Below are 25,793 nucleotides of genomic sequence, written 5' to 3'. Positions count from 1 at the left end.
TTTACTTTTAATTTTTAAAATTTGGTGAGTTAAAACAATTTTAAAAGCACAGCATCCATCTCAACCTTGGACCCTGAAGGAGAAGTGATTCCACATGCAGGACCGATTCTGCCATAACCTCCCCTTCCCCCTCCCTTCCGTCCTATGGTGGCAAATCAGGGCCAGCACTGTTTATTACAGCCATTACCTCCAGGTATGAAAATCTTGAACAACTGCCTTTGTAGGCAATTCTGAGAACTGCCTGAGCTTGCCATGTGTTGAAGGGGAAGCCAAGGGGCTGCCAGCGCCCTCCTGGAGGGCATTAAAGCGCAGAGGTCAGCACAGAGAAGGCTTTGCTTGGAGTGCAGACCCCAGTTCGCTTACGTTACAGCATATGCTGCAAACCCCTTACTATTTTAGACTTTTAAAATAAATAGCCCTGAGGGGAACGCTGGCTTTACATCAACACACAAAAATTTAAACTGCCATGAATGCAGCTATTAACAAGCAGTCCCTTTAGGGTAGGAAGGGCTCCTACCAGCAGAGACCTTGGCTATGACTTGAGCTCATATGCTACCAGAACGGTCCGCTGTGTGGGTCTGAGAGTGTATGTTTTTAAAGGCAAAAATAGTACCTCACAACATAGTATTTTTCACTTCTCTCTCTCATTCAAAAAAACAATTCTTTCCAGAGCCTATCATCTAAAATAAGGGAGCTATTTTCCAAATGGAAAAGCATATGGCCACCCACTTTGGGTGGGTGGGGGCAATCCCAGACCATTGCATTGAACGCAGGGTTTGACTAAGGAGCCGCGGGCTCTAAAAGCGGATTGCAAAAAGCCAGTTAGGGAAGCAGCTCTACACATGTAGCCCACTGCGGAGCGTAGCTGCGGTGCTCATCAAACGAAACAATCACTCGGAGAGGAGTTCAGGTGTACAAGCAGTTAATCAGGCTGAGAGGGGTGGGGTTAGCAACATCAATAGATTGCATGTCAGAAAGGGCAGAGGACATCAGGCTCCGGACGCGCAGGCTCAGCGGCCATGGCTCACGGGCCCAGCCGCTCCGCGGCATGTGGGATCCTCCCGGACCGGGGCACGAACCCGTGTCCCCTGCATCGGCAGGTGGACTCTCAACCACTGCACCACTAGGGAAGCCCCACAGGACATTTTTAAAGAAGTCTGGGGGCTTCCCTGGTGGCTCAGTGGTTAACAATCCGCCTGCCAATGCAGGGGACACGGGTTCGAGCCCTGGTCGGGGAAGATCCGACGTGTCGCGGAGCAACTAAGCCCGCGTGCGCCACAACTACTGAAGCCTGAGCGCCTAGAGCCCATGCTCTGCAACAAGAGAAGCCACCGCAGTGAGAAGCACGTGCACCGCAATGAAGAGCAGCCCCCGCTCGCCGCAGCTAGAGAAAGCCCACGCGCAGCAATGAAGACCCAACGCAGCCAAAATAAAATAAAATTAATTAATTAAAAAAAAAAGAAGTCTGCACGGTGGAGAGACATTCTTCCTCAGCTACATTATCCTACAACACTCCCCCACTTTCAACTTTTTAAAAAAAATTTCCTGAGCAGCAAATAGGAAATTTCTCTGTAATATCTTTGATTCATTTGCCTTTTGTGGAAAATACTGTTTTTCTACAAGAGACTGAGCTCTTGTACCATGTCACTCATATTGCTGTCTCCTCCCACCCCACCCCACAGCTTTTAAGAAATCAGTAAGAGACATTTGGCTGGGGGAGCCATATCTACTCTACTATCAAAAGTCCTAGGTCTAGACCAACCTATGAAGTCACAGGCCCTGAACTGGGTGTGAAACACGGCTCAGCCACCAGAACATTCAGTACAGAACCTGGATATGATGAACACATTGCCACCAGGAAGGAGATGCAATCCCCACCAACCCCCTTTTTCTTTTCTAACACCCACCAGGACAGGCAGAAAAACCCAGCCGGTTACGCCGAGGCTAGGAATATCATGACTTTCATCCTAATTTATGGTTTTTCCTTATGAGCTTGGACAAGTTAATTGACATCTTTGGGTCCTGACTTAACTTCTCTGCAAAACGGAAGCTTTAGAGGTTTCAATCACAGGCTGAAATGATTATAATGCAAATACAACACTTCCTTGTACATCAAGGTCAAACTTAGAAACATGTGAGAATTATTTCCTCGTTCCCCAAACTGCCCAGCTCCTACCTGCCTTCCCTGCCCTCCGTCTTAACAGAAAGCCCCAATCCTGCCTCTGAGGCTCAGAATGGACTTCCTCTTTCCTTCTTTCCCTCTGTCCCCATCCTTTGAAGCTGGGGACATTTCTAAATGTTTTCACTAACTCCTGTACTGGTCTCACTTATGACCACACCAACCCTACCCCTGGCATGGCCATGGCACGACTGTAAGAAACGGCTATCTCTAAGCTAGACTCCTTATCACAAAGGTCCTCTGCCTCAGTTTTCCTCTGTAAGGATGTGTCCAATAACCCCGTTTGTGCATACGTGTGTGTGTGTGCGTGTGTGCATGTGGATTCCTTCAGCCATTTCTACATTGGTTCTGAATTCCATGGAGGATTCTAGGCTCTGACTTATTCTTTAATTGTGTATTACATGTGTCATTTCAGAAGAGGAGAAGTAGTAATGAGAACAACAAAAGGTGGGGAGGAGATTGTAATGAAAATGATACCAATTACGGCATATCCAGATCATAGCTCTGAAAAAGTAGCCGAGGACGGGAATTAAGTTGATGAAGCTTTTTTAAGTCTCTTGAGTACAACTCTTTGAAACCCACTATCTTTCAAAAACATCATAATGATCTTGCCATCATGACTTCAAACAGTCTTAACGAAACCCAGAGAAAGGCATGCACAGCTTCTCAGTGGTGAAGGGAAGAGATTCCTTCAGAAAATTAACAGAAAAGAAGACAAGTCCTTACTCGTAGCCATCCTGCTGCTACAGTAAATTATTGCATTGTTGAAGGCTTTTATAAAATTAGATACCTCGGTAGCAAGAAAAAAATGAAACCCTGTCTCATTTATCGGAAGGATCAGTGGCAACTGAAATTACTCTATCCTGGAAGAGGATTGAATTTGAATCTTTCCCAAAAAAATGTCATTGAAATGAAAAGCCCATCTACCATGGTGCTTCGCGCTGGAGCCCAAGCCTGCCCTGGAGATGTGCGCTGCTGATAGGCTCCCTGCTTGCCTGTTCCTGCAAGTCCTAACGAGATGATGTCTCTCTTATCCACCTGCTTGTCTCACATCCAGGCTGGATGACAGCTAATAGCCAGCAGCTCAGAGCAGGGAGCAGCCTAGCTGGTCTGAACTGGTTTAGAACGACACATGTAGCTCCCTTATCGCACATTTTGATAGGTTCACGTCTCCACTTACAGAGACCTGGGGAAAAATATCTTTGGTATAATTTTAAATGCTCAGCTCCCACCTTAAGGAGCATATCAACCATGTCGATCTAATTAAGTTCCAAAGAAAACTTCTATTCCGATCCCCTCCCCCACCCCCCCAGACCAACGAGCGTCAGGTAACACTAGCTCTCTGGAATTCGGTTTATTTGCTGGTCTTGTCTGGACTCGAGGAGCTGTGCCTTCTGAAATTCTTTGATGGCTGACAGTCCTTCTTGCTCAAAAGAGCCTTTGCTTAAGCATCTACCTTTCACATCCATTGCATGAAGCATGTGTTTGACGATGCGGCTCACAAAACAGCCTGAAGAATGGACCAAGGACTCCTCCTTTAATAAGTTTGTGTCTTGTCTCATAAAGCATCCAGGAAGGCTTCTTCTGCTTCTCATTGCTCTACAGGTGAGACAGTGCAGCAGAGAAGACCCAAATCCAGAAACTGTAGCCACCAAAGTACTGGTTCTCTTCTGGGAAAATTAGCTGGAAGAGACCTTAGAGGCAATTCAGGCAGGTCTCTCATTTTGTGAATGAAAAAACAGAGGGGCAGAGAGGTTTTACAACTGCTCAGTCAGGTTGCATCCCTCCCCTGCCTGGACCCTTTGGTGGTTTTCCATCCCTCTCACCACTCATCTTAGCTCACTCCCTCACCGACCTCAGTCACTACTCTGGGAGAAGGCCAACCAAACCCCATGGAGAGCCCACACGGAGGAAAACTAAGCCCCTGGCCAACAGCCCCAGCTGAACTGCAAGCCAACAGCTAGCAACAGCTGGCCCGCCAAGGGACAGAGCCAGCCGATGCCATGCGGAGCAGAGAGGAGCTGTCCCCACCAGCCCCTGCCCAAGTGGCAGAATCCTGAGCAAACAGATGATGGTTTTTAAGACACTTTCCTTTAGGTCATTTGCTACACAGCAATGAATAACAATGAATAACCAACCACTATCTGAAATGAGCTTGTTCAGGTGTTTGTTTTCTTCCCATGACCTGCCTCCCCTCCCCCTGCAATCTTCCCTTAGGACATGAGCTCCATGAATACATCTGGGTTCGTCACGGGATCCCCAGGACAGCGCCTGGCCTGGCCCCCCAATATGCGCTCAGTAGATGTTTGTTGTATGAATGAATAAGTGAATGAATGAATGAATGGAGAATCATACAAGTTTTGACTGGTTAGTCCCGCTCCTAATCTTCATCCTGCTCTGTTACCCCCAGGCACCACCACTGTGCTATACTTTCTCTTTCATGTATCATTCCCTCTGGTGCTTAGTAGGGATTGAAGTCCTAGATTCTGCCAGACTGGCTCAAGCATGTGTCCTTAATTCCTAAGAAAACATGGTCAAGGCTAAACATATCTCTAGCTAATCAATCAGACCTTGATGTCCTATGGATTCTCAGAGAAATCATAACAGATAGTCATTGAGCCAAGCACAGCACTCAGCCCTTTATATGCATCGACTCGTTTAATCCTCTGGGCCAGGGGTCCCCAACTCACAGTCCGTGGCCTGTTAGGAACCGGGCTGCACAGCAGGAGGTGAGCAGCAGGCGAGCAAGCGAAGCTCCATCTGTATTTACAGCCGCTCCCCATGGCTCACATTACCGCCTGAGCTCCGCCTCCTGTCAGATCAGCGGCGGTGTTAGATTCTCATAGGAGCGCGAACCCTGCTGTGAACTGCGCATGCGAGGGATCTAGGTTGCGCGCTCCTTATGAGAATCTAACGCCTGATCTGAGGTGGAGCTGAGGCAGTGATGCTAGCGCTGGGGAGCGGCTGCAAATACAGATCATCATTAGCAGAGACGTTTGACCGCACAGAGACCATAACAAATCAATTGTTTGCAGACTCATACCAAAACCCTATCAGTGAGTGGCTAGTGAAAACAAGCTCAGGGCTCCCACTGATTCTGCATTATGGTGAGTTGCATAATTATTTCATTATATATTACAAGGTAATAATAATAGAAATAAAGTGCACAATAAATGTAACGCGCTTGAATCATCCCGAGACCATCCCCCCAGCCCTGGTCTGTGGAAAAATTGTCTTCCATGGTCCCTGGTGCAAAAATATTGGGGACCTCTGCTCTGGGCAACCTATTAGATGGGTTCTGTTGATTTTACAGACCAAGACTAAGTAGAGGAGAGAGTCACTAACTTGTCCCAGGTCACTCGGCTAGGGACTGGGAAAGCTGGGCATTGGGGTGGGGCAGCGTGCCCTGCAGGGAGCAGCAAATGGTCCTTCATCCAGCCTCAGAGACTGAGCGAGCCCTCTGCTGGTTTTACCATCACTGAGCATGGTCACCCGTCTCTCCTGAGTCTTGCTTATTAAGGACTTGAGCCTGGGCTGGAGATGATGCTATCACGGGACTCCTAGAATAGGGACAGTCCTCTCATTAAAAGCTGGGAAGGTAATGCAGCAAATAGTTCGTCTTCTTCTGAAGCCAAAAGTTTGCAGCAGACATCCAGCCCAACTGTTAAGACATGGTTGCCTTTTGGCAGAAGCTGGTGTCTAGGTGGAGGGGGCGATGTCTAGAACCCCATACAGAGACACTCACGAAATTTGAGACAGAGGTTCCGCCCGGATGAAAGCTGCCCAGTTCTCCTCTGCAGGGCATGGCCTGCTAGAGACCACTACACCCTCAGTTCAGTGCCGCCAGACATCCCGCAGGATCTGGGCGCTGCGCTGGCTGAGAACTTTACCCCAATCGTCAGAAACGCAGGATCTAAGAATAGGAGGTAGCTAGAAGGAAGGGGTACTGAGGTGTCCTTGGGGCCTGGATGACTTTATTTCCAAAGCGTATCTGAGAAAGTTGTGGGTCCCATACCCAGGAAGCAAAGACAAATCCTCTTCTTTGTCTTATTTTCTTGTATTCAGGCAGAAAACTCAGCTAAAGGGCACCAGCTAAGAGGCCGGCCCTTCCTCGGAGCCCCATGGCCTTTGGGGCTTAGCATCTTGGAACAGACGCGAAAGAAACAACCATCTGGCCTGGAACAAGCAAGCAGTTTCTGCTTCATAGACTCATTCGTGCCAACTTGGGTGCCTTTTATCTCTCCCCCGGGCCATTGCCCCGGGGCCCACGTTCTCCATCTGCAGCCAGCTTTCTGAGATCGGTTGGAATGATGTGCCTGGACGGTGAATGGGTGTAGGGAGAAATGTCTCCCTCTGATTTCCCTCTGAGGCTTCGGGTCCTAGCAAGATACCAGTGATCAAAGCGAAGGCAGATGCCTTGATATGTCTGCGTCGGAGGAATAGCACGCTGACCAGAACGAGCGCCTGCTGCAGAGGGCAGAGTGCGGGAGAGCAGGCTCTGCAGGCCGGGCAGCTCGCACAAGCCCTGGGACAATGGCCCGTTCACGTGGATTCCTGAGGGGCATGAGAAAAACCTGCATTCTCTGACTGATGTCTGTAAACCACCAGTGGAGTTGGAAAAAAATTGCACCAGACCCAGGTTCTCTTTAAAACGGCTGCGTATCCTTAATTAGTAGTTTAAAGCACAAACAAAAGGAAGCGGTTATTATCCTCATCTACTCCCCGGTGTCAAGTTTATAAACACACCCTCCCGACCCATTAACAGGTACTGCCCCGTGCTCTGGGGGAACGTCGAAAATTGTGAATGTTTTGAAATTTTTTAGAGGCTTGAAAAGCGAGAGGAGACTTTTAACCCGAGTTTGTTATTTTTAGCGCAGCCGAAAAGGTCAACTCCTGGGCTGCAGAAATCGCCGGAGCCGGGCTGAGGTCCTGGCTGCCCCTGCCCAGCTGGGGGGGCACTAGCACCTTCCTTCACCACTCTAACCTGCAGGCTCCCTTTCTATCAAACGCGGACCATCAGGTGCATTACGTGCAGGGCTTTGCCACAGAGCCTGTGGAGGGATTCAAGTGTTTGCTATTATTATCGGCCCTGCATGCATTAGGTTGAGGGTGACGTGAGGGCTCAGGGCAGAGAACAGCCACATCCACCACCATGGTCCCTCGGGTGTGCTTGAAAGTTCACCTTTGAGGTTGGCATTACTGTGAACTTTCTAGTCAGGAGGAAACCGAGGTTCAGACAGCAAGGAGGGTTGGCCCAAGGCCACAGTGCCAGCCAGGGGCTGAGGGGAGCTGTGAAGAATAGATGCCTTTTGGTTTCTAGTTCCCAGGACAGCGTCCCTGTTGGGGCAGATCAGCCGAGGGGGAGTGGAAGGGGAGCCCAGAGGTCAGCCATTTGAAGGACATGTTTCCAGTCCTTAAAGCCATCCCCTCTGAGTAAGTCAAAATGGGTAAATTACCAATATTGTTATTAACCTCCAATTTTAATTGAATGTACTCTAGTATGGTTATAATTTACAGATACCAGGGCTTCCCTGGTGGCGCAGTGGTTGAGCGTCCACCTGCCGATGCAGGGGACACGGGTTCGTGCCTCGGTCTGGGAAGATCCCACATGCCATGGAGCGGCTAGGCCGTGAGCCATGGCCGCTGAGCCTGCGCGTCCAGAGCCTGTGCTCCGCAACGGAAGAGGCCACAACAGTGAGAGGCCCGTGTACCGCAAAAAAAAAAAAAAAAATTTACAGATAAATTTCAGGAAAGTATTTCCCTTTCCTATGAATGGGTGTCCAGACTACCTTTTGGCCCTTTTTAAAAAAATAGAACTGATTTTTAGCTAGGCACATGGCTACTCAGAATAGAAACTATATCTCCCTAATTCCCTTGCAACCAGGTAAACTAACTTCTGGCAAATAGGATGCAAGAGGAAATAGTGTGTTGCCTTCCCCTTCTTCCTGCTTCCTGCTGGTTAGTAGGTGAATGTGACGGCTGGAGCTTGAGCAGCTATTTTAGACCATGAGGTGCAAGCTAAGGTTGGCAGAGAGGTATAACAGAAGGAGCCAAGACAATCTTGGAGCCACCATCTCGGCCTAGACTGCCTGTCCTTGGACCCTAATAGGAGAAGGAAATAAACTCCTTTCTCATATAAGTCTACCTTACTGTGGAATGACATTACTGTGACTCACAGTCAAATCTAATCCTGCCCCATTTTTCTATTTTTCCTGATAGAACCATCTCCAACCACCAGGACCCCTTTTCCCCTATGTGACTGGTAATCTCTCTTTCTGACATTTTTTTTTCCTCTCTCTCACATGCCTTTATTTCAAGATGTCAAACTCTGTAAACAGGATGTAAATGGTAAACCCACTTGGCAGTATTATAATCCTTCACCCTGAGCGCAACCATCACAATTCTCCTTCAGAAATGTTTGTGGTCTTAAAAAGTAGCATTGGAGGACTTCCCTGGTGGCGCAGTGGTTGAGAGTCCGCCTGCCGATGCAGGGGACACGGGTTCGTGCCCCGGTCCGGGAGGATCCCACATGCCGCGGAGCGGCTGGGCCCGTGAGCCATGGCCGCTGAGCCTGCGCGTCCGGAGCCTGTGCTCCGCAACGGGAGAGGCCACAACGGTGAGAGGCCCGTGTACCGCAAAAAAAAAAAAAAAGTAGCATTGGAAATACTTAAAAATGAACAGGCAAAAAGAGTCCATTTACTTTGACTCTTGGGTACAAGAGCTTAAGCCCTCTTAGCTCAAAGGTTTCCATGGTCCCTCCAGAGGAAGGGAATAGAGCAGAGCCTATTAAGAATAATCACTCTGTCCCCAGCCAGAAGCAAATCATCTTTGCCAAGAAGTTTAGACACTTTTAATAGATTTAGTGTTTGTGCTTTAAAGACCCCTGATGAGATGAATGAGAAATCTTGAGGTTCATCAGATTTCTTGAGGTTCATCAGATGTTAAACTTTCATCTCGTTTTTATAAACCCTGTAGAAAATGTTCACTCATTGCTTGTGCTACCACACAAGCATGAGAATGAAAGAAGATTGGTGTCAGGTCATTTTATAGGTGGGACCAAAACCCTTAGCTTTCTCCCAGTCTCACCCTTCTCTCACCAAAGAATCACATATCCGGATGTACCTGCAAAAGGAATAAAACTATTGGCATTTCCCCTTTGTTTCTGGATTACTGAAAGAATTTCTGCACTTCTGAAACTTCATACAAACCTCAAGGGCATTTTATTTTAGTGAACAATTTTACCCCTCCGTCTCCCCTCGGCGGGGGGAGAAAAAAACCATACTGACCTCACTGTCTCATTTATAGGGACAGAATACTTGGCCCTCACCCTGAGGTATGCCTAGCATTTTCCTCTAAAGTATTGTCAAGAAGGTGTTTGCAATTTTCCAAAATGCAACCCTGACAGGAATGACCAAAAGACAGTCACCAAAGTAAAGTAAATAAAAAATAAAATTCAGGAGCTTAAAACATTTCAAGTGCCCTGACCATTTATCATGAGCTGACTGTCCCTGGAAGAAACAAGCACATAAATACATAAATAGCTCCCTGTGCATCACAGTCTCTTCACCACCCTTGAATATCTGTGTGTGTGTGTGTGTGTGTGTGATTTTGTTTTTGTTTTGCTGTTATCAATTTGGACGAGTACTTTAAAAGAAAAAAACTTTCCTGGGAGCTATTACAAGTTCTACCTTGGACTCAAAATTATTTTAGAGTTCAGTCCTTAAGCTGACACTTACTCAGCTGTGACTATGTTTATGTCCCAGAGAGCAGAGTCCTCGGAGCAGCTTGGAGAAAATGACAAGGCTGATAAAAGGGTAAGAAAACAAGACATAGGAAGAAAGGCTTAAGGTCTGCTGTGATTTAGACCAAAGACAGAGTGAAGGAAACCTTCATTGCAACCTGCAGGCTTCTGAAGGCTCCTGAGAAGACAGAGGTCTCGTCCATTCTCCACCTTGGGAGAAGACCTTCACAATAAAGGATTTGGAGTAAGAATGAAAAATTAAGGGAACAACGAAGGCATAATGTCCTAACCCGTGGAATCATTAGTCGAGGGGCAGGGCACCAGAAAGGCAGCCCTTGCTCATTCCCTGCCCATCTTTTAAAGAACGTAGGCCACTCCCCCGGGCACAGAGCTGAGGGTCTTGTAAGATCCAAGCTGAGGGTCTTGAAGGGTCTTGTGACATCAGAAAACCAGTTCACCTCCCAGCTCAAGATTTCATGTCTGGCATCTCCTCGGTGGCTTCTTCTTGAGGTGACGTTACAAAGTGTCTGAAAGCGTGGAGGACAGGGGTTGAATGGGCACCCAGCATTCCTATGGCCTGTGACGTCCCAATTTTACTCAAGCCCAGAGCTTCCTACTGCAAGCTACGTCATGTGGCTCGGTCTACAGCCACTGCCATGGTGATGCAGCCCTTGCCTGAAAGCATTTGTTTTAATGGAAAAGAAATACTGTTTGGTAAACGCAAGCAAAATGCTCTGTTAAGAGGAAAATATTCCATTTACTCCAATATCTTTCTGGAAAATGGTCACTTGGAAAACTTGCCTAAAGACCTGTAGACCGCAGAGATCAGGGCAGTTTCGGGACCTTGTGAAGAGCAGCTTCTTTCCCCTTTATTCCAGGTATAAATACAGTTTAGGCTTGAGGGGCAAACCGGGCCGCTAATGCACAGTAACGGTTGATACTATTACGAATACATAAAAGTGAGGAAATTCAAAGTTATGATTCCCATCGCCACAGTAACTCAACCACATCATGTGATCTGTTTGTAACGTGTACTACTGAACGTTGTGTTAACTTTTATGGCCTCTATTACATATGTGTGATGTGAAAAGGTTATAGCGGGAGAGGGAGTCATAATTCTGAATTTTCTGATAGTTATGACTTTAAAGTGAGCTTACAATGGCTACCCTTTCTCATTTGGTTTTCTAGTTCTGGTTGTGTCTGTTTTTCATTGTATCTTGGATTCTCAGAACTCTTCTGGCAGATTCTTCATTTCAATACAGTTTTTGATTATTTACTTCTGTTCAAAAAATATTCATTAAGTGGCTATTATGGGAAGAGGGGCTGCAGGAGATGCAGAGGTGACTACCCTTCCTGTTCTCGATTTCTCCATCTGGTTGAGGAGTTACTAAACGTACAAAATAATCACAGCAAGTGGCAGGGCCATGATAGACGCACAAAGGTGAGCTAGTATTTCCCGAGAGGGCTTTAGAATTCATGAAGGGTGAGAAAGGGGAGGGAATGAAAATGCATTAACCCCTAGTACACAGCAATGTGCTAAGCAGTTTATGGACAGGATATTTTATTCCTCACATTTTATGAAAAACACATTATCCCATTTTACAGATACATATACTGAAGCCCGCACAGCTAATACTAGCTACTAGGTAGTGGAAGCAAGGTCCGAACTTAAGCTTGAATGACTAAAAATGCATGCTCTTTTCTACCACGTCAAGAAGAATTTTCTACCATCCCAAGCTAGGTCTTAAAGAATATGATGTAGGTTTTATTTTTGAAATACTTTTATTTCATTTATTAAAGCACGATGTATTTGATATTAAAAATTTGGGAAACACAAAAAGTAGAGAGCAGAAAAAAATATGTGCACGACCCCACTACCCAGAAACTGCCGCTCTGAATATTTTAGTGTCTCTTCCTCCAAAATTATTTTCTGAACAAGAGCTTTGTTGGTTTGTTTATCGTTTATCACACAAGAATTGTTCTTTTCTATGAACGTGTTCATGACTTTCTTTTTCATTTATCATAAACTGTCCCAGGTGGGAAGAGCACCTGGGTGGGGCGTGAGAGGAGAGGTGTGGGTGGCGGGTAGAGCGAAGGCGGCGCACTGGATGCCAGCAGGCTCCAGAGCTGGACCGAAGCCTCTGAGGGACAGGCAGACCCCGGCCGGGGAGCTCCCTGAATGCCTTGTTTCGAGGTTGGGACTTTGTTCCATAAGCCACACACGTGCACACTCTCTAGCTAGCATATGGATGGCAGCTAGGAAACATTAAGCACACCTGAATGAAAAGATGCTGAGGCTTTGATCAGAGAAGTGACAAGATTGCAATTGTGCAGGGTAGGGTGACCAAAGGCACGTAGGGTTCCTACAGCCTCCACGGGGGAAGGTAAGGGACATCTGAAGGAAGGTGGTCGGAGGTTAGGTAAAAGGAGGAACGTGGGTGAGTGAAACAGGGACATTCCCCAGGGAGCTATAAAACATTGTGATCCCAAACTTCAACAGCAGGAGGCCGGCAAAAGCTTTGGGTTCTAAGGGCTGGAAAAAAAAAAAAAATTGAACTATCTCCTGTTTGGTTTTTAGATTCTCTTTTGAGACCAATTTCAGATAAGAAAAACCTACATTACCATCCTAAGACAAATTTGCAATATAGTTCATTAATTTTGCATGTTTTTATCACCTCTAATGGACCAGGTGAGTATATACATGACCATACCTTGGCACAGAATTCTCCTTTCTCTCTCCCTAAAGCCAGGGGCAGACGTGGCAGGTCACCCTGACACACTGAGGCTGGACTTCACAAACAGTGGGTGTGAGAGTACAACAAACTGGATATGACCCTGGGAATATGTGGCTGACAAATACCCCCACGGGGCTGCATGAACTTCTGCATGTTCAGATCACCTGGCTTATAATTACTTATTTCCATGTCTCACTTCTCTAGTAGACTGTGAACCCCCTGAGAGCAGAGCCTTTGTATTCCAAGCACCTCGCATGACAGCAGAGTTGGCACTCAGTAAGTAATTCTTGAAAGAAGGCATCAACTGCAAGGAATTGTGTGTGTGTGTGTATAATCATATATATGTATTATGTATACGTATGTGTGTATATATAGATTATCTACAGATGAATGTGTAGATGTGTATGTATGTTCCTGTGTGTATATATTCATCTCTTATGTTGTACTTGCCTTCCAGTCTGCCTGTAGTACCCCCATTCCTGACCAAAAGCAGCTTAAGAAAGCAATCTTGGTTACCTATCAGTGACTTATGCTACTAAACAAGTGTTCTGAAAGAAATTCCCTACATATCAGATTTTTCTACATTGAATCCAATTCTAAACGCCAAAAAAGAGTCTGTTCTTTAATGTATCCTTCACACACATACTTTTGCAACGTGTATTTTGTAGCAATGTAAATCATCGTCCTTAAATTTGTCTGTTTTCAAGTCCAAGTTTGATACATCAGGTCTGCTTACAATTGGGGCATTGCCTACCCGCTTCCACTTCAAACTTCACACATCCTCCAGGGCGGATGGAGCTGCGTTTCCCTTGCTCACTTGTGCGAGTGGGAGTGGCTGGGTGGAAGGTAGCGAAGGATCCATGTGGGGATGTTCCTGAGCCCTCAGCCACTGGGGTTCCCAGGATGCATCATAAAAATGAGTGTATCAATGGAATGCTACTCAGTCATAAAAAAGAATGAAATAATGCCATTTGCAGCAACATGGATGGACCTAGAGATTATCATACTAAGTGAAGTTAAGTCAGACAAAGACAAATACCATATGATATCACTTATATGTGGAATCTAAAATATGACCCAAATGAAATTATCTACGAAAGAGAAACAGACTCACAGACATAGAGAACAGACTTGTGGTTGCCAAGGGCAGGGCGGGGGATGGATTGGGAGTTTGGGATTAGCAGATGCAAACCATCATATATAGAATGGATAAACAAGGTCCTACTGTATAGCACAGGGAACTATATTCAATATCCTGTAATAAACCATAATGGAAAAGAATAGGAAAAAGAATATATATACGTATAACTGACTCACTTTGCTGTATACCAGAAACTAACACTACGTTGTAAATCAACTATCCTTCAATAAAATAAATTTTAAAAAGAAAAGAATGGGTGTATCATTTTGATCATATTTAGCAGAGAAGTTTTACAACATAATGTAAACAATTCAATATCTGCTCCATTAAGCTTGCCAATAACACATAACATTGAAGAGGGATATTGCTGCAGGGGAAAACGGTGGGCCACTTGCAAGGGAGCTGACGGAGGCACATGCTAAATTTGCTTTAATAGCAGGGTCTTTGCTTAATGATCATGACATTGTTTTATTCTATCCAGAGAGAGAGATTTTGACCTGTGGCCTAGGTTGTCTTTGCTGGGTCATCATACCTACTTCTTCTAACATGTGGCTGTCAACATCTCTAGTAGAATTGGAAAATCGTTTGGGGGGGATGTATAGTTTGCTAGGGCTGTTATAACTGAATGCCACAGATTGGGTGGCTTTAACGACAGCAATTTGTTTTCCCATGGCTCTGGAGGCTGGAAGTCCAAGACCAAAGTGCTTGCAGGTTCGGTTTCCTTGAGGCCCCTCTCCTTGGCTTGCAGATGGCTGTGTCCTCACACGGTCTTCCATTTTCAGCAGGTGCACAGCTGGTGTCTCGTTGTGTGTCCAAATTTCCTCTTCTTATAAGGACACCAGTCAGATTGAACTAGGGCCCTCCCTAATGACCTCATTTTAACTTAATCACCTCTTTAAAGACCCTATTTCCAAATGCAGTCATGTGCTGAGGTGCCAGGGGCTAGGGCTTCAGCATATGGATTTGGGGGGTGGTGGTGGTACACGTTTCAGCCCATAACAAGGGAATACTGTCCACAGTCCTGAACACAGCATCCTATCCAATTTACGTAGAGTTTGAGGACCAGGAGACAGAAACACCTGCCTCCCAGTTCTTTCTTCCCCCCATAATAAACAACTGGCCAGAAAAAAAGGCTTGCTCCTTGCATCGTCCTTACCCCAGGAGCAGGGCTGTGAGCCTGAGGCCTGTCTCCAAGATACAGTGTCCACCCAGGGAGAAAAGCGTCTCCCCTCACCCCATGTAATTAATTCTCCACGCTGAAGCTACTCCCGGGTGTAGATTCCCACTGCCTTCTCCCCGCACCCAGCTCTGGCCCTGGGCAGACACAGTCAAAAGCGGGTTGATGCTGACGGGCGATTATGCAGACCCATGAATTCATAATTCAAAATAAACCCATCAAAACATTCGCTCTTACTTTTAACCCCCTGGTACCCCGAGTGGAAATGTTAAGACGCAACAGCAGAAGACGTAAATATGGCAGACAAAAGTTTTCCCACAGCCTTTAGCCCCTTACACATTCTAATCCCATTGAGGATATTTATGCCTGGCCAAACAGGGCCACTGGGGGCTGGGCTCCTGCGGTCGCCCCCTCGCAGCGCCCGCCAGGCTTTGTAGAGACCAGCTGCCTGTTGCTATGGCGATTTGGTTGCGGAAGGGCAACACAGGGCACCCAACCCAAGTGCTTTTATAACCAAACCACATGCTTATTAAAAGAAAGGAGAAAGTTTCCATTAAAATATCTGGGCTGATTACATTTGGAAACTTAATAACATGTGTTGACTCAAATAACTCCCATTGAACTGAACCCCAGCAGGACTTAAGAGTTCACCAGGGGAGCAAATATCGCTGATGAAACTTGGCATCTTAACCCTGTTTAACATTTTAATTAAGAAGGGAAAATTCGGTGTCATTTGCTTTTCTGTGGTCTCCAGGAGCGGCAGGGGACACGCTTGAGAATTCCTCCAAGAGTATGTGGAAAGAAATACATTAGCTAATTAGGGATGATGCAAAACATCTACATACAGGATATATGTGGCTCTTCTTTGTTTCGCTGGCCACCGTTTCGACTGCCCTTCTTTCTCCAGATGGATTTCCTAGTGTACCTTCTTCTTTTTTTTTAATACCGTTAATTAAGAGTTAAATGGCTGCTTGAGTCTTTTACTTTACACAGCTAGAGAAAAGCAAGGACAGGGGCATGAAGCTACAGCCCTTCTCTTGGGAAATGCCCAGAGTTTAGTAACTTTAGAAAACTCTTCCCCAAGCGCTCATTTCATAGCCATCAAAACCCATCATTTTTATTAGCATTTCCTTTTTCTAGCCAGGCAGGCACCCTGGGGAAACTTCCTTATGATGGCCCAGTTAAGTAGAAAATATTATCTTCCCTGTTTGCAAATAAGCTTGTGAAAGAGAGTTTAAAACAGCGGCCAGGCGGAGGGTCGGGCTCAGGGGCAGCGGTCACACACCCAGCCCCGCTACTGATTTGTCCCAGTACTGGGGGAAAACCTAACTGAAATAAGAAAGAGTAGAAAAATCAGTTTCACCAGAGGATGTGTGGAGATTTTCAGTATACTTCCAAACTCAACAAGTAGCCAGCAGAGACTTTGTTTATTTTGTTTTGTTTTACTTTGCTCTGAAACACTGAGTCGATCCCCATCCTGAGTTTTTTGTTAATTTTAAGCCAGACCTTCCTTTTGACGTCCCTTAATCTACAGTCCAGTCTGGTGCAGCCCAGAATTTACTTCCTGGGAACCCTCCTTGCCCTGCTTGGCCTGTGGTTTCCTGCGGGCCCCCGGGGAAAGCAATACCCCAGGACCCCCTCCATTCCGGGGCCCACAAGGGATGGAGAACAACTGAACTATGTGTTAATTGCGTTAAGGCGCTTTCTCTAATGAAATAGTGGCTTTCTCCATAGCAACGGTGATTAAAAGATGCAGAACGGCGGGTCCTCCAGGGCCTGTCTGTCTGGGAAGTGATTGCCACTTCACAGAAGAGTTCAGTCCAGATAGAAGTTTATTGTGCACATTCCACCGAAGCTCATCACTCAGGTCACTCCTCAAAGCCGCTTTCTCTCCCCCTGAGCGCTGATTTGGGGGAGGGAGCCTCGGGATATCTGCCCCCTGGTTAGGGGGTGGTAGATGGGAGCTGTTTGGAGCTGGGGTGGGGGGAGAGAGAGATGAGATGGGGGAGGAAAGAAAACCAAAGCTTGCAGCTTGAACGTAAGTCTGCTCTAAAGAAGCCCCATGCTTCATTAAGCACCTTTAAAAATGCTCACTGAGATGCCCAGAAGAGGTAAGGTAAATTCCCTTTCCATTTTTGTGTATCTTTCTAAAGCACACAGCATCCCTATTTTATACACTGTAGGACAAGTGATTTTAGAAGTTGAAGGGAGGAGAGGGAAATAACGTTATCTGAACTGAAACATGCAGAACAGGATGAGATAAGAGTCCAGATAGACTGCAGGACCTCGGACGGATGGGTGGGGGGCATCTGTTAGTCTGTGCTTCTCTACCTTCCTTCTTTCATGCCCATGTTCCTGGTCTCCTCTCCTCCTATTAGGCGAACCAAAAATACAGACTGAGGCTTAGATCTCCCACAAACATGGTGCTGACACACACACCTTATACACAGCCCTGCGCCTCTGATGCACATATAAGGAAAGATGATAAAGACCGTGAACTAAAAGGTGCCACGAGCGGGCTTCCCTGGTGGCGCAGTGGTTGAGAGTCCGCCTGCCAATGCAGGGGACACGGGTTCGTGCCCCGGTCCGGGAAGATCCCACATGCCGCATAGCGGCTGGGCCCGTGAGCCATGGCCGCTGAGCCTGCGCGTCCGGAGCCTGTGCTCCGCAACGGGAGAGGCCGCAACAGTGAGAGGCCCGCGTACCGCAAAAAAAAAAAGGTGCCACGAGCCGCTTCTGGTAGGTAAAGGTACACTTTGGAATATGAAAAGAAACGAAATACAACTGTGATTGAAAAATCCAGACTCAAGCCTGAAAGCATCCCGAAATATGTTCTCACCTTATAACGGAATCAGATTTAAGTGTGTCCACATTAAGAGCATAGGCTTTGGAGACCCACAACCTGGGTGAGAGTCCTGGCTCTGGCCAGTCGGCTGAGCGACCTCAGCCCAATTACTGAATCCTCAGTTGCTCCATTTGTGAAATGAGATGATAATTAAAGGAGAGCATTATGTACTGGCATGCGGTAAACGCTCAGAAATTATAGTAATATATCATCATCACACAGAGTAATGCTCTATTGCGTTTGTATAACACGCTGTGATTCACAAAATGCTTCCACTTACCTTCGCTCTTGTAATCCTCCTAACGACCCCGGGTTATTCTGATAAGCCCTGGTTGCGCCTCGCTGGAGGGAGATCAAAGCTCCTACGCCAGGCACTGCCAGGTCAAGCAGGAAAGGCCAGTTGCTGGGGACAAAACAAACGCAGAGATCCGAACTTCAAACTCTAGCCCTGGGGACCGGGAATGTTCTAGGCTAAGGGACGCAGAGGTGAACGAGAGTGAGACGGTCCTGCCATCCTGGGGCTGACAGTTCAGGGCCACACTGGGGAGGTGGAGGGTGCAGGGGACGGCGGGGCAGAGGGGACTCACCCAGCCCCAGGGAGGCAAGGGACGCTTCCAGGGATGCTTCTTCTGTTTTTATTAACGAAATGTAAAAGATAACATACTTAAAGGGCCTTGAAGTGCTTAGATTCCTCTAGGAATAAAAATGGTATTTATGCTGGCATAAAGTATAATTATTTACACTTTCAAAAGGGTTTGAAGAAAATTGGATGAAGGCCACAGATCTAAATATTTATAATGCCAAGAAATCTGTGTGCGACTGTGATTTGTTTTCTACTTAGAAAATAACTCATTTAAAAAATTATTATGCTAGTAATACTATTACTCAAACGTGCTAATCCTAAGGGAAAACTCCAAATTCTAAACAAAAGCTATGTTACAAATTACTTTGGGCAAAGAACCTTCTAATTACACTTTTTACACTGGCCCATTATCTGGGTATTTAATACAAATACTCAACATCCTCCAAAAGTATTTACCCAAGTAGCTACAGGAGCAGCAGTGACAGATTAATGAAGACCACAGTGGCCTGCAAGGTGGAGCCGCCCTGAGAGCAGACAGTCCCCCCGGTGCAGTCATGGGCACCCTTTAAGTGTGGTACTTAAATGTGGTCCAAGAACCAGTGGCATAGCTCCACCTGGGAGCTTGCTGGAAATGCAAAATTCCAACATCCCCACCCACTAACCCATGCCTACTGAACCAGAATCTTCATTTTAACAAGATCCCCAGGTGATTTGTATGCACATTAAACTCGGAGAGTTGATGGTCTACGCAGAGTTTGCACATAGCAGAGTGAACAGACACATGGTCACCCAGTTAAAGACTACATTCCCCAGCCTCTCTTGCAGCTGGGTGCGGCCGTGTGACTAAGTTCCGGCCATTGGTAGAAGGGAAGTGATATATACAACTTTCAGGTGCTGACCTTAAAAGGCAGGAGCCTGCTTTCCCCTTCCCTCTCCGCTTCTCTTGGTGGCTGGATGTGAGCATTGTGGCAGGAGATGGAGGAGCCATCTTAGATCACATGCTGAGGACGGCAGAGCAAAGAAGAGGCCTGGCTACCTGACAGTCATGCAACATATCATACCAGCTTTACCTCCAAATCTCTACAACACATCCTTCTTTCTATATCTTTTATGATACAACCTTCTAGTTGCAATCTGTCTCTGTTATTTCTCGTGGTAGACTGCAAGCTTTAGTGGACAGGGACCAAATCTTATTTAGTCTTATACTGTTTACATTGTCTAGTTCTATGTCTTGCCTATAATAGGTACACAAAACTCTCAGTTAAATGAATGAGCAAATGAGCTAATGAATGAAAGAATGATCTATTACCAAGAAGAACTTGCTAACCTCCCACTGGCCAACGATGGTACTCCTGGAGCTTCAATGAGGTTAGTAATTGCAAAGCATTAAAACTCATCGGATATGTTCAAATATGTTAAATCTGTTTAAATCCACGAGTTCATAATCTATATACAGATGTGTGTGTGTGTGTGTGTGTGTGTGTGTGTGTGTGTATTCTCAGTCACCTTCAGAGAATAAGGAGCAAGTTTATTATCATGAAAACTAGTAAATAAAAGGAAAGATCAGACATTCGTCCTTAATTTCCTGTATGACAGGTACCACAAGGGTAACCCAATAGTAGATGAAGAGAATTTCCTTATAATATAATTATAGCTAATAAATGATAGACTGTCACCATTTTGCAACCCTCCCCCAATGAATTAATGGGCCCAGACACAGAGCATTAAAAGTTACTAACATCACGTAAGCAGACACAAGACGTTATAAGAACCCGAGTCTGAAGAAGCCTTTGGATCTAGCTGCCAGGCTGCAGGAAATAAGGGCACAGAGAGACAGCCTGGGTTGCATCGTGCGTGTGCGACTGCAAACAAGTCGTGTTCTTCAACAGATAAATTGTAAGAAAAAGAAACGTGGGAGGGAAATCTATAGATTTCTAAAACATCTATAGATTTCTAAACATCTAAAGAAGTAATGGGAGGGAATTCTAAACTACAGTATAGGAAGGCAAGGATGTGATTCCTATAAAAGTCAGAATCGTACTTACTTTTGAGGGAGGAAGGCATTTGTGAACAGGACAGAGTACACGAAGGGCTTCTAGGGAAACTGGTACAAGTCTATTTCTTGACCTGCCTGGGATTTACAGGGGTGTCTGCCTTATTATAGCTTATTAAATGATTTTTTATATGCATCTGTAAGTGACTGCCCATACATGCGGATCATGCTGAGGTACCATGATTGTCACTCCATGGCGGGACTGCCATTGAAAGGACACCAAATTGGCCATGTCCCCTTGACGGGTTTCAACCCAGAATCAAGAAGAAAGCTTAGGGTCTGATCAGATCTAGTCTAGTCCCATCATTTTACAGATGGGAACACTCAAATTCTGAAAGATGAGCTCAGAACTCTTTCTACTAAATGACACATCAACAACATCCTGATGAGGAGTAACCTTGCACATTCATTAAAAACATATCGGGCTTCCCTGGTGGCGCAGTGGTTGAGAATCTGCCTGCCAATGCAGGGGACACGGGTTCGGGCCCTGGTCTGGGAGGATCCCACATGCCGCAGAGCAACTAGGCCCGTGAGCCACGACTACTGAGCCTGCGCATCTGGAGCCTGTGCTCTGCAACAAGAGAGGCCGCGATAGTGAGAGGCCCGCGCACCGCGATGAAGAGTGGCCCCGCTTGCCACAACTAGAGAAAGCCCTCGCACAGAAACAAAGACCCAACACAGCCAAAAATAAATAAATAAACAAACGTGGGGTTAAAAAAAAAAAACATATCATAAGCATTCCACCCAGCTCTGAGATCCAGTTTCCCTCTCTGTAATATAAGAGGGTTGAACTACACGTTCCCTGAATCTGCAGTTCGTTTTAGATCCAACATCCTATGAAGCTGTTCCTGCAAACCAGGAGCTCAAACAGAATTAGGTTTAGGCCTAAAAGGAAGACAGACTATGCGGAAGGTGAATAATGTTTAACATGAAAACCTGACAACAGGTGACCAAAGACTCTAGTCATGGCAATGGGCCATTTAAGAAGGATACTTGTAGACCGACTTCATCTAGACTTGACAGTTTCCAAAACCTGCTTTGCAGCCATGGATGAGGCTACTCAAACTTCACAGAGTCATAGTTTTGTTTGCTGAATCCTAAGGGAGAGCCTAATTCTCTGTGTACATGCAATGTCCCAAATAGAAATTGAGCATCTAAGTCTCTCAGGCAAATCCCCACGAAGTGTGCTCTTAATTGAAGAACCATTTCAGTAAGTAATATGTTGGTGATAGTGTTAGTAGTAGTATTCTGAACTACTGTGTGTGTATTGCAGGATAAATTCAATGAGTAATTATGTTGGTATCATTGGGAACTGGGATTTTGCAACATGGAGAAAAGAGAAGTAGGTACATATTAGATTGATGTGCTTAAGTCAAGTCCCTAGAGTCCTACATTTGAATTGGAAATATCATTATGAAGTCATGATATAGTTTATTTTTAAAAAAGTGTTTTCTAGGCTTGTCCCTTGAAAAGGCCTAAAGTTATCCCCAGCCCAGTAGCAATGAATGTTCTTAGTATCCAGTTTGTGTCTAAATACCATTTCCCTCTAAAAAGCTCTAAGACTCCTTAGAGAAGTGGCTGGTTCCAGGAATGGGCAGAAATTTGCAAGATGAGCTTGGAGCAACTTGTCATACCAAAAATCAAAGAAGCTATCAATGACTCCTGGGGTCCTGTCAAAAGACCACAGCAACAAACTTGAAAAGGCTCCCATTTCCCAAAGACAGGACAATTGAGTAATCATTTAAGAATAATAACTACAATGGATTAAACCCACCAACTCTGTTTAAATCCATGAGTTCATACGATATTTTAAAAGAAACTCAATGGTTATCTTTGGAATACACTAGGAAACCAACTCCTTATTTTGAAAGTTGCTAAATAAAGAGCAAAAACGAAGCACTTTACCTAGCTTTTCTATTTGAACTGTACTTTGGGGCCAAGTAGTTGATGAGGGTAAGCTATCTCTATAGATAAAAAGTGAAGGTGGAATGATAAAATTAGAATATCACCATTTTCAACCCCTACTTAAATAATGGATCTAGGCAATGATGACCAATGGCTGCTAATAAAAAATTAAAAAAAAAAAGAGACATAACAAGTCATTTTTTGACTCTTATTGGGAGAACACACCATCACCTATGAAGGAGTCTTATTTAAAAGAAAAAGAAAAAAAACACTTGGATTTAATTAAGGCTTGAGATAGAACCAGCAATTTACTAGTAGTACAGGGGAAAGAGGAACGAGTTAAATGACGCTATGGGGATGCAGTCAACAAAACCTGGACTTTGGGAGACTCTGCAGGACAAATGACCAGGTTTCTTCAACAAATAACTTCCAAGGGAAAAAGATGTGCAGAAGGCACTTACGGATTAAACTAAACTTGAGAGACATATCAATTGATTGAAATGTATGGACCTAATTTGGATCCTAATTTGAACACACAATTTGTAAAACAATTGATAAGATAATTGAGGAAATGCGAACACTGAAGATATATTCAGTGATGTTAAAGAATTATTGATGATTGCAAAAATGGATGATGTGATGCTAGTGGTTTTGTGGTTAATTATTTTTAAAGCTTATATCTTTTAAATGTACATACTGCAATATTTATTGATGAAACGACATGATATCAGAGTTTTATTCAGAATAATTCAGCATAGGGGAGGGGATTCGGCATAAAGGGCAGTAGATGAAACACCATGAGATTACTGTGTGATAGGTACATGGGGTTCATTATATTCTTCTCTCTAATTTGTATGCTTGAAATTTTCCATAATAAAATGTTCTTTTCTTTTTTTAATGGAATAACCCATACTTTCCAAAGGTTCTAGTCTCTCCTTTCCAATCTGATACCAAGCACCCTTAATGACCCACTGACACCTTTCAATAATCTTGATAAATTAATAACATCTGAAACGATTAATCACAATTCTCGGAAGTTCGGCATTCCTGCTATGTGACACACTATTGCCGTTCCCTCTTATATGAAAGCCTCTTTGGCATAAAGAAGTATATCCTGACCAAAGATACCCTGAGAAGGACCTCCCTACACACATGCCCACATCGCCCCCCCCCCCCCACTAGCCTCTGGGACGGGGAGCAGGGAAGAAGGGCATTATAACGACAATTATTATAACTCCCTCCTTCCAACCATCAGATTCTGAAAACTCAACATTTCCTCCTTTGAGAGGCTTCATTCCTAGAGAAATGAGTGTATGTTTCACAGAGTAACAGCACAGGCAATATTTTCCAAGAGGTTTAATCCAGCCTGAACTTGGATGTGTAGACAAGGGACGGTGGCCCTCACAGGATCATCAGAGGCCCTCCTCCCACCCCCAGTCTATGAACTTTTCTTCTGACCATTTTCTCTATTCTTTCTTTTTACTGTTCAATTTCTTGTGAGTTGTTTGGTTAACACAGTGATGCAGCAGTAATTTTAGCCTACAGACAAGACTATGCCTATGACTAAAGTGTTTGCGTCATAACTCCCGCAGAGGGACAATTTTTGGTGACTGCTACCTGTGAAACTACTATTTAAGGAGTTTTCAACGTAGAATCAAATGAACATTCTCATTTATCTTAGGCCATTTTCAATTATATTATAGAGTAATATATATTGATAATATAAAGTCATATTATAAATTCATCTTATTTTAAAGAGTAAACTATAATTGACTCATATAGCCTGGAAACACTAAGTGAATCTTGTTCTACTCCAATTCTTTGTAATCACTGACTTCTTTTTCTCCTCGAGAGTGGGAAAGACGGGGAAGGGCTGCCTTGCTTAACTGGTGGTCAAAAATGAATGCGTCTTTACTGCCTAAATGTACTCAATGAGCAGTCTTAGACTGGAAAGAAAAAACTATTATAGAGGACATTATTGGGAAGATCGGTGAGATCAGACATGCCGTAGAAGATACTGTTGTGCCCATGGTTAATTTCCTCATTCTGATCATGGCCCTCTGATCATACGAGACACACAGAGAGGGAAAGGCAAAGTGTCAGCCACTGAAGAACCGGGGTGAAAGGTTTGCAGGGCTTCTTTGTTCTATTCTTGCAAATTTTCCGCAAGCTGGAAATTACTTAAAAATACAAAATCTTGAGAATTGATGAAGAATCTGAGCCCCGGGCCGGCTGGTACTAGAACCCAGTACTTCAACGTGAAAGCCTAGCGCTGTCCTGCTCCCCCTGAGTGATGCCAAGTGTGTCACTCCAGGAAAGGAGAGTATTATTCGGCCAAGGAAGAAATGATTCCTTTTCAAGGGCAGGAGCGGAGGGTATCAAAGCCGGAGCCGTCAGCACACTCTTAGGCCAGATGCCAGGGGACTTCTATTACCCAAACAAAATAACAGCAATCAGAACAAAACAAATATGCTGTACGGTTTAATCTTTATTTTTACAGGATTTGGCAGGAGACGTAAGGTCTGGAATGGTGGGCCTTTTGGGGAACTTTGTATTTATTAAAATGGTCTGGACACCGGTTCTTATTATTCTTTCTCTCCCTTTGAAATGGGGATGGAAAATCTCCCGATAAATGGTCAGAGGCACGGTCCAGGTCTGTGTAACTCTCACATCCTTTTGTGCTTCAACATCAGAACGAACTCCCACAATTTACCCTCTTGAGATTCGGGATCCTCAGCTACCTACACTTGCTGAAAATGCTGGGCTAAGTAGAAACACTGGCCTTTGGTCATGGCAACAGCAGGACAAAGTTTCGATTGGAAAGCTTTGTCTAAAAGAAGCTTATAAATATTATACATTTACTGCATGAATCTAATTCATCCTTCTTAGAAGAGAGGACTTTTTGCCCTTAAAATTTACATTTTGTTACTCTACAAATTCCATGTAGTTTCAGAGTTAACCTCTCCCAAATACTGAAATCCATCTTCGTGAAACAGCACAAAAGACAACCAGGCTGCTATGTCATAATGTAAAAAATTTTTTAATTTTTTTAAAATTTTAATTGTGGTAAAATACACATAATATGTGTACAGTTCTGTAGTATTAGGTGAAATCACGTTGTTCTGTAGTATTAGGTGAAATCACGTTGTTGTACAACCAATATCGAGAACTTTTTCATCTTTCGAAACTGAAACTCTGTACCCACAAAGCCACTACTCCCCATTTCCCCCTCCCCCCAGCTCCTGGCAACTAACATTCTACTCTCTGACTTCCAGAATTTGACTTCCAGACATACACATAGAATCAAACAGTTTTTGTCTTTTTGTGACAGGCCTGTTTCACTCAACATAATATCCTTAAGTTTCATCCATGTTGCAGCATATGTCAGAATTTCCTTCCTTCCTTTTTAAGGTTGAAAAATATTCCACTGTATG

General features: G+C 44.8%; 1 protein-coding gene across 4 annotated transcripts in view; it reads right to left on the bottom strand.

The window, feature by feature from the left end:
- ATE1 (arginyltransferase 1) overlaps positions 1–25,793 on the bottom strand; it is a 225,460-nt gene that overhangs the window by 30,136 nt on the left and 169,531 nt on the right. Inside the window, exon 13 of one of the 4 annotated variants that reach the window (XM_019940144.3) lies at positions 18,166–18,221. The exons of the other annotated variants lie outside the window; for them this stretch is intronic. Coding sequence (XP_019795703.2) covers positions 18,181–18,221 — 41 coding nt within the window. The 3' untranslated portion in view covers positions 18,166–18,180. Of the gene's footprint in view, positions 1–18,165; positions 18,222–25,793 lie in introns of those variants that run through there. 4 annotated transcript variants of the gene reach the window in all.

The sequence above is a fragment of the Tursiops truncatus genome, chromosome 16 (assembly GCF_011762595.2).
Source record: "Tursiops truncatus isolate mTurTru1 chromosome 16, mTurTru1.mat.Y, whole genome shotgun sequence".
In the NCBI taxonomy this organism is placed as follows: Eukaryota; Metazoa; Chordata; class Mammalia; order Artiodactyla; family Delphinidae; genus Tursiops; species Tursiops truncatus.
The sequence above is the reverse complement of the archived record's forward strand: the minus strand, read 5'-3'. Positions and strand labels throughout refer to the sequence as shown.